At 43.0% G+C, this 10228-nt stretch overlaps 1 protein-coding gene across 1 annotated transcript in view; it reads left to right on the top strand.

The window, feature by feature from the left end:
- The window catches only part of LOC106820958 (disintegrin and metalloproteinase domain-containing protein 19-like), a 16055-nt gene extending 6132 nt beyond the window's left edge, over positions 1–9923 (top strand). The window contains exons 6-15 of the mRNA XM_014825580.1: positions 3859–3940; positions 3972–3997; positions 4442–4614; positions 5921–6137; positions 7023–7132; positions 7291–7357; positions 7781–7892; positions 8315–8453; positions 8769–8886; positions 9843–9923. Coding sequence (XP_014681066.1) covers positions 3859–3940; positions 3972–3997; positions 4442–4614; positions 5921–6137; positions 7023–7132; positions 7291–7357; positions 7781–7892; positions 8315–8453; positions 8769–8886; positions 9843–9923 — 1125 coding nt within the window. The remainder of the gene's footprint in view (positions 1–3858; positions 3941–3971; positions 3998–4441; positions 4615–5920; positions 6138–7022; positions 7133–7290; positions 7358–7780; positions 7893–8314; positions 8454–8768; positions 8887–9842) is intronic.
- The last annotated feature ends 305 nt before the right edge of the window (positions 9924–10228 follow it).

The raw sequence follows: 10228 nt of genomic DNA, 5'->3' as shown, positions 1-10228 counted from the left end.
ACACACACACACACACACACACACACACACACACACACACACACACACACACACACACACACACACACACACACACATACACATACACGCGCGCGCGCGCACACTGGCCGGGTTAACTTCCAATGCATAAACGATTGCACAGCCCCTAGATTGAACTTGAATAAACTGGGCATTAGCCTTGTCCGCTTTCGAAACACAACGTTATTGTATAAGCCATGTACAATCTGCAATGTTTACCGCTACGCAATATTAGTTTAGAATATATAATACGGTCGAACTAAAACACTGAGTACGAATATTGGTAACTCATGAATATAGTAGAATCTTGACGAGTCGCACACCTCCAATTACTCAAATCCATCTATCCTATTTCTGCTGCGCATGTTCTCCTTGTTAAGTAAGACATCCCGCCTCGCTGTTGTAGGTGTACAGAGGGCTCAATATTCACGTAGCTCTAGTCTATCTAGAGATGTGGAGCACACGTAACATGATACGTTACACAAGAGACGTCGATCCAGAAAACCTGCTGGGCACTTTCAAAACGTACCGTAAAGAGTCAATATGCGCCAAAGTGCCTCGACACGACATAGCCATCTTGGTGAGGTATGCCAATCAATTATCGACAGAAGTTTATATACCAACTAGTATATAATATATACTAAATTATGTATTTAATTATTTATTTATATTAAAATTTATATACTAACTAGTTTTACCTAGTTTTATTACACCTGTTTTATAGGGTTGTCTAGTGCTTAGTACCAGAAAGAAGTATCCGGGGATAATTACAACTGAGTGTGTAAATAGTTATTGTTCCGCGAAGAATTTTCAGCACTGGCTCGTCATGTCCGGCATTGTGATGGGCCATGTGATTATTGTAAAACAAAACAGCCACCAGACGAGAAAGTTTGTACGGCTATAAAATGCACGCACACACGAACGCACGTACGGACACACATACACACACACCCACACACACACACACACACGCGCGCGCGCGCGCACACACATACACACACACACACACGCACACATACACACAAATAAACAAACAAACAAACAAACAAGTAAACAAACAAACAAACACGCACATACTGACGCGCGCACACACACACACGCACGCGCACGCGCACGCGCACGCGCACACGCAACTCAGACGCACGATCGCCACGGCACACGCACACGCACGAGCCAGCACGGCACGCACACGCACATTCGCACTCTTCTCCTCAGACACACACACACACAATGGCACGATGCATTACAAACACCACCACAACGACCGCACATGTCACACAATAGGGCAGTGAGGAAGAAATAGAGTCGGACTGAGAGGGTCGCACGACACGCATAGCCTCAAGAGAGTGGAGCACGCGCCGCGCGCACGCACTACACAGACACACACACAGAGCCACAAAAGCGTGGCACACACGACACACACACACCAAAAGCACCACAGTAGTTGTTGAAACGTAATAACACTGTTAAACCACAATTAATTTGTCTTCAATGTTATACGTATATACGAATTAAGTGTGTTGTACGTATCGTCTGATAGAGTTGACATCATTCAGACAAATGAGGAGTTCAAGGGAGCACTGTGGGGAAAGCATATAACGCACCAAGTTTGCAGCTTTGAGTATGACTCCTAGGAATCGCTCAAGTACGTCTTGGCTAATATAACTACAATACGGACCATCCCAACGCGTGGCGCGACGCCCGCATAGACACCACGTGCGCAGGATACAAGCTCACACGCACGCACGACGGCACGTCAGCGCACGCGCCCAGCATGCACACGCAGGACGCACGGCCATAGGGCCGGTAAGACACACGCAAGCCGCACACATGGCTGCATACAAATTTAATTTTTTTTAAATCAATCTTAATCATTCTTAAATTTTAAATTAAAATTAAAGTTGTAATTAGTCTTAAGATATGTTTATATTTATTTAAAACCGCGACAGACAAAAAGTATAATGATATGCAAGCGATTGAATGGCTGAGAAACTTATGAGCAATGAGTCATTTAATATTAAGCGTTAAAGTTGCATAAAACATGGTGGCAGGGAAATTCACGTTGTGGTGTTCGCCGCCAGTTTCAGCAGCGAAGAAACGCTTTAGTTTGGCGTCAGGTCAAAGCATTGCTACGACGATGGGTCACGTTGATGGGGATCTGGATCACGACCAGATTTCTGGATGGGCGTGTGAGCAAGCTGTGATTGGTGACGACAAACACTGCATAATGAAGTGCAGTCTCACGTGAGTGCTGTGACAGCAGTAGATTAGCAGTATAAGAAGAGTAGTCGTATCTGATACTTGGTATACTAAGTGCTTATTTAACTTATCCTCTTGGTCTCCCGTGGGAGATACGGCGTAACTAAAGTACTACTAAGTAACCAATTAAAACCATTATTTTTTGTATTTTTGTGATAGTAAATGTGCTGTCCATCTCGTGCTATGTTTTCAGCATTCCTGAACGGTTTGCCAGCTCGTTTAAATAGTTGCGAAATTAACAAACGATAGCAAATTAGGTTAGGATTAGGGTTAGTGATGAATATATATAAAGGGTTAAGGGTTTGTTTAGGGGGTGAAAACGTTTACAAGACGGAGACTGTATTAATAACCTATGCCCATGATTTTAACATTGTTAACGAGTTTAAACGACATGAAAGCTACGCTGATGTGCCACTGTCGCCTCACAGTGGTTAGGCGGGCCATTCGTTGATATTGTCGTGTATGTTAGCCGAGAAGCACTGCGTGATAACAGCAGGGAGCAGGAGCGTGTCTCGCGGGAGCGCCTCGAAATTGCTATACATGTCTCAGTATGGCGGCATGGCTTCCTCGAAGAGGAGAGAAATGTGACTGCGGCACTTGTAGAGGTTTGCGAGGACATGGTTACCTGGAGGTCCTGTGGGATCATGTGGGTATGCCTTCTTCTCTCAAAAGGCATTGTGGAATGCGGTTTCCTTTTTATAGTTATCATATGATGATATAGGGATGGGTCATTATAGATCATTATAGCGATGGTGCATATGACCAAGTATGATTAGAGGATACTTTATTCCGCGAGGTCGCACTCGTCCGCACGCTCCCACTCGTCTCGACGCAGAGATGAGCGAATAGTGTTAATAGTGCTGCTTCTCGGGCTGGCTGCAAGCCGCGCTGCGCCGTGCTCGTGCTGCTGAGCGCTCGCACCGGCGGATGTGTCGCCGCGCTGCTATGGGTATTATTACTAGTATTTTTATATTGTAATTATTGTTTGTTGTTTTGTGTTGCTGGTAATGCGCTGTAAGTTGTTGTTGAGGGGTTTGTTGCACGCTGTTCATGCTACGGCCCGTTACGCTGTGTACGGAAGCGGTGTCTGCAAATGTACGACATGCCAGCTTCAGCCGCATGCTGAATGTGGTGCAGGGTCGGCTGTGATTACATACGTGCGCAGGTAGGCTAAAGCCAGCAACGTCTAATGCCAGTGTGAATCGTATATATAGATATCAAAGCAAATCACAGCTTTATCATGCATAGAATAATTATTGCTACTAGTATTACTAGACTACTACTACTCGCTGCTGTGCTAACTACGCCTGTTGTTACTACTACTAGAGGAGTAAGAATTAATATTAGGATCAATATATTATGCTACTCCTGCTACTATACCTGACTGCTTCTGGATGCAGCTACTAACTGGCTGTTGGCTGGCTGGCTGGCTACTGCTCCTACCAGCTACTCGCCACTGCTACTCATCAACGCAACGACTAAACGAATATATCATCATTATTATTATTATATTATTATTCATTATTATTATTTATTCATTTATGCTAATCATGGTATATCATTGTATATGTTTCCTCTCAGCTGAGGCCCGCATCTGTCGTTTGTAGACCAGCTCGACGTAGCTGTGATCTGGCCGAGTATTGCACGGGCAGTTCGGAGCTTTGTCCGGGATGACAGGCGGGATTGACGGAACGGGGAGCTGTGTGTGAACGCGGGTGAGGTGAGCAACTTGGTCGTATGTTGAAACACGAACGCCATCAACGCTTATGATGATTCTATTCATAGTAACATGTCGAACAAACATCTTCTACTAGCTGCTGCGGGTTAGGAAACTTACCCGTAATTTTCCACTATAATATATATATACATATTTATTTATTTATTTATTTATTTATTTGTTTATTTGTTTAATCATTTATTTGTTTATTTGTTTATTTATTTATTTATTTATAGTTTGAGCGAAAAATAAAATACGCGAGCTATATATATAGTCTGACTGAGACGCAGACGCTTAAAACTTGGACTGTTCGAGATCGAGAGCAGTTTGCTCAGATAAATGCGTTATTGTGTGTGAACTTAATATAATTTATTTTTAAATTTTTAAATTTTTATTTATATAATATAGTTTAATTTATAAATCATCAACTTCTGCCAATGCACACAGGCGTACTGCTACGAGGGTGAGTGTTACTCACACCAGAGCCAGTGTCGCCGACTGTGGGGTGAATCGCATCACAATGGTGACGTCGAATGCTACGATAGGAACGTTAATGGTGCAGAGAGCGGAAACTGCGGGCAGGACCGAATACTCAACGAGTTTACCGCGTGCAGCGACGAGTGAGTTACAGGGCTTTAATTATATAGCTATCACATAACAACAACAACAACAACAACAACAACAAACTATAATAATAATTATTATTATTTCTAATGTGGATCACGGCATTACCCGGTGGCTTCTGGGTTGGCCGTGTCCCAACCTGGGACATAGGATTCAAAATCCAGAATTATTATCATTAATTATTATTATTATTATTATTATTATTGTTATTATTATCATTATTATCATTATTATTATAGATATTATGCATTCATATAATTTGCGTCTAAGACATATTTAAACCGGTGGTCTGAATAAGCTCTTTAGTGCATGTGGTAGATTGATTGGGTTAGCTTCCAGGGCTCACGCTATAACGCTGGAGGCTGTATTCGTAATGAATAATTATCGATGAATTTCTAGTTTCGATTCATGTTAGTCGCACAATGTTCGTCTAAAGTGTGATCCGTCTCAAACGACGATGTTGAGCACCAATGCTCTCTTACGTGGCACACACTTATACACATACTTCATATTACTTTACATTACATTACATTACTCGTTTACTTTACTACGTATTACATTTACTTCTCGCTTAACATGGTGGTAATGTAAAAGGTGGCGCACAGCACAGCGGGGAATTCATGTGAACAGGCGTGTGATAACATATATTAATAAATATATATAAATATATATATATATAAATATAATAAATATAAATAAATATAAGCCTATATCACGACGCTCCTCGTGTGATGGCGTGTGCGCACGCTGTTATAAGCAAAGCATGTCATCGCACAGCCACTAGCCAGTGTTTGGACGCGTGCTGTAAACGAAGATATGCTGACCAATTTATTACGGGCTGTAAATCAGTAACAAAAAAATAAACACAGATGCGAGCTGCAAAGTTATGCTGAGTAAGAGACAGATATTTGATGCCCCTTCCTACACACGCACAGGTGCATTCCCTAGCAGGTGCTCACAAATATGCTGCGCCCGCCCACGCGCACGAATCCACCCACGTGAACACGAGATGAAGTCGGTCATAAGCAATCAGGAACCTTCGGACCATTCAGCAGAATAACTCTTTTCTAGGAATGACGGAAAGAGCCGAATGGGTTTTTCGATTGAGCTATAAGGAGCAAAATATAGATAGACTTACCCGTAGATGTAGTTGTACGTATAGAAGTACGCATAGATGTACATCAGAATTTAATAATGACAAATTTGTCATTATTTAACCCTGATGTACATATATAGTATGAATCTAGGTTCTTCGGCGAAGCAAATTCTCCGATATTGGAACTATATCGCTTGCGTTTTCAGTGACAAGATGTGCGGAGTACTGTTCTGTACGGAGCACGGGCATTCGTTGTCAGACTCGCTTCCAGAAACGCTGGTAGGATTCCCGAGCCTCGTGCGCAAGAGCCGAATACAGATGGGCGCTCAGAGAACCACATGTCTCTGGGCCAACATCGATTTTGGACTTATCGTTCGAAACTATGGACACGTTCCGAATGGAGCGAAATGTGGCGAAGATAAAGTAAGATGTGTATACGATATTAGTGACCTTTCCTTGTTTAGGTCATGGTCAGGTCATAATTCTAGTAATCGTTGGTTAATTATTGCTACTGCCACGATGGGATATACTATCAATAGCTAATAATACGTGTATTGTTATTAGCTCTTGATACAATTTTACGCTTACCCAGAATATTTTACTTACCAGTTACTTTATGTTGTTGTGAGCCTGATGAAGAGACGCACGCGACTTGAAAGCACCGCACGCACGCACTCACGCACGCACGCACGTGCGCGCCACACTAACATAGAAAAGCACGCCGGAGGGACAACCACACACCACACACACACACACGACACACACACGCACACACCCACCCCCCCCCCCACACACACACAGAGACACACACACACACACACGACACACAACGCACGTACACAACAACACACACACACACACACACACACACACACACACACACAGCCGACACCACCAGACACACCGCCACGCACGCACACACACGCACACACACCCATTTATATGTGATTAGTATGTTTTGGCGCGCGCGTGTGCCGTGTGCGTGCTGTGTCGCGTGTGTGGTGTGTGTGTGTGTGTGTGTGTGGTGGTGCGTGGCGTGCGATGCGCGTGTGCGTGCTTGTGCGTGCGAGCGTGCGCGCCGTCGTGTGCGTGCGGTTGCGTGCGTGGCGTTGCTGTATCTATGTATGCGTAATGCGTTGTGTGAGAGCGGTGTTTCTCCATTCTCGTTACGATATATTACTTTCGTAAAGGTGAGCGTATTTTTCGGTAACTCAGCGTAAAACTATCATACCGGCTACGATACAACTATATAAACATTCAACAGTTTGTCTTGATGTGTGTAGGCTAAAATATTGTTCCAGTGTTTAGATGTGCGTCAACCATAAATGGCGTCTCAGTGGCCAGGTGTTACAGAGTGAGAGAACCGAGCAGTTAAGTCCCCGTGCGCGGAGGGATGGCGCACGGCAATGGGTTGAGTTGTAAAAACTCGTTAAACAGCAGGCAGAAGAACTGTCTTTGTCGTATTGCAACATTTCTGAGACGTTTCTGTCATGGAAACCAGACAGCTTGGCCTGGCGTAGGAATACCTTTACTTTAGTACAAATGTATTAGTGTCCTGGCGAACTGTTATTTTTAGCCTCCAGTTATTGTGCTTCCTGTTACGGCAGGAGGGATTAGTGTTTGACACCGAGGCGTTAATGTTGGTTTGTGGGTTTCGTTGCGTTGTTTTTTGTGTACAGCCTAACGAAAAGTTATTGGACGGTATTTTTGTCATAAATTATTCAGGATGGTCAGCAAAATGGGCGTAACCTTAGAATTGATTAACATCTTTGGTGGTGATCGCGATCGCCAATGTAATTATTAACTAAAAGCTTATCATGAGTAGTCAGGAGATGGGGTAACCTTACGGAATCTGATTGACATTTGTGGTGTGTGGTGATCCGGATACCAATTAATAAATTTTTCAAACAGTGAGAGAATTGAGGGCTGCGCTCTGCGCGGAGGTCTGCGCTCTCCGAGTGCTCTAGTTATGTATGTTTTTACAAACGTTGTTGTTCGGTTAATGGTATAGTTACGCGTAGTTGTCATTAATCCGGTATTTTTCGTCATCGTCATCGTCCTCACAGGTATGCAACAACGTCGGGAACTGTCACTGCTTTGACGGCTATGCGCCTCCGTACTGTCAGAAACCAGGTGCCGGAGGCAGCCCCGACAGTGGACCAGCGTTAGATGACAAAGGTATTACTGCCAACGAGAGAAAGAAGCCTAAGAGAGAGAACTATTCGGTGTTTCAACCACGTTTTAACTTGTATCGGAATTAAAACAAATGTTTTATAGGGTCTTATAAGCTTTTAAGTGCAGGCTTCACTGCCAACGTTAGGGAAACCTAAGCTATTCGGTGTTTCAACTACGTATTACCACAAGCCGGAATTAAAACAACGAATGTTCTATAACTTGTTATATGCGTTTAAGTAAAGGAGCAAGTAGTAATCGCTTCCCACAATCTATTATTATTACGAACTTATTCATGTACTCGCTATAGTAGCTAGGTTAGCTTTGTGGCCTTCGTTCATAACATATGTATATTGTTGCCAAGATTGCTTCGAACACGCCAAAACTAACTTCGACTACGCATTTATGACATTGCGTTTTCCTTACAGGTTCCTTGACGGTGCTCATAGCATTCCTCGTGCTATTTCTAGTCGTTATTCCAGCCATTCTCATTTCAATGGCCATATACTACATCAAGTTCGGATTACCATCATGGATACCGTTGCTAGGGAAGGGCTCGGCTCTAGGGTATGTATTTTTCTACTGAATAGAAAAATGAGTAGCCACTAGCCATATAAGATGATTTACTAACCACGCTTTGTGGCGCGATGAAATCTTTATGAAATTAAACCCATGACGTGTTTATTATCGGATAGTATACTTTAAATATATAAATATAAATATAAATTCGTGTACAGGCGCGCGCGCGTGTATGTTATAAGGCAGCAGTTACTAATAAAGTAGTGACTAATGTATAAGTGTTGTATACAGTAACGATTTCGGTATTATAACATGAAGAACACAAGTGCATACGCAATATGAGTGCATTGGATTTTCATTCAGCCGAAACCAGCCGAATATCAAACCCGAGGAAACCCGAAAATCGAGTTCGTGGAGAAATAAGATGCCAAAGTTCGGAAACATACGGGACACATCGTCACCACAAGTGCCTTCACAACAGGTAACAAGAGCAATCGGAGATAGCAAACCTCCGCCACAGCGTAAGAGTGCCCCCATCTTGCTGCTACACCCAATATAGAGTTTGATGAAATTTTCAGAAATTTGAAAAAAACAGATTTCTTTTTTAATTAATTTTGAATTCGTCCGAAGTCTTCCCCCCCAAAAAAATCTTAGATCCAGATCTGGATCCGGATCACCACCAAGAACTAATCGATTGGTTCTTGGCCCGAGACCAACCCGTCCAAAAAAATTCATCAAAATCCGTCCGTAACTTTTTGAGATATCCTTTTGACAGACAAACAAACCAACAAACAAACCAACAAATAAACCAACAAACCAACAAACAACCCAACAAACAAATAAACAAACAAACAAACAAACAAACAAACAAACCAACAAACCAACAAACAAACAAACAGACCAACAAACAAACTAACAGGGGCGAAAACATTACCTCCTTGGCGGAGGTAATTATATGCATGCACTACACGCCCACCATATATTCCCTATTATATCATCCTCTTTACACTCACATCTCCAGCGCCACCATATTATTATACCGAACCCATAACTACCATATAATACACACTCTACCAGCACTTCATTATACCTAACCCACCACCACCCTATAATATCCACTCGACCACCATACTATTATGCTCAACCCACCACCACTTTATATAATATCCACTCTAGCGCCATCGCTCTGTAATATCCATCGCACCACCATCACCCTAGTTTATCCAACCCACTGCTACCCAATTAAGTCTACTTTGTTATACACACCCCACCATCGCCACAATTCGCATTCACCGGTTAAGTAGCAATAACACGTATATAGTTCAACAGGTTAGATATGAAATAAATGATAGAACATCGCAACAAGTGTGATTACTTTCTGACGTATCGTCTTGCTATTAAAAATGTGTTCTCGTAATGCTGATGATGTTTTGTTAGCAGGTGGAAACACCAGCGAGACCTCTACCACATACACCTTCGCCACGTCAGGTATATAAATGCTTGCCACGGGGCGCGTAATAGCAAAGGGTATCGCAAAGTATATCGCAAAGTATAATGTCCTTTCGAATTTCTTTGTTAATACTCATCACTGCTGCTGCACTGAGAATGCTTATAGTGCATGCTAAATTAACGCATAGAGGGTAGAAAATATGTTTCGTCTTTTTTGTGATGGCGATGAATAACACACAACACGTACACATATGCACGTACGCACGCACGCACGCACGCGCGCACGCACGCACGCAAGCACGCACACAGACACGCACGCACGCACGCACGAACACACGCACGCAAGCACGCACACAGACACGCACGCACGCACG

Source organism: Priapulus caudatus, unplaced genomic scaffold (genome assembly GCF_000485595.1).
Source record: "Priapulus caudatus unplaced genomic scaffold, Priapulus_caudatus-5.0.1 Scaffold54, whole genome shotgun sequence".
Classification (NCBI taxonomy): domain Eukaryota; kingdom Metazoa; phylum Priapulida; class Priapulimorpha; order Priapulimorphida; family Priapulidae; genus Priapulus; species Priapulus caudatus.
This window is presented reverse-complemented; position numbering and strand designations above follow the sequence as displayed.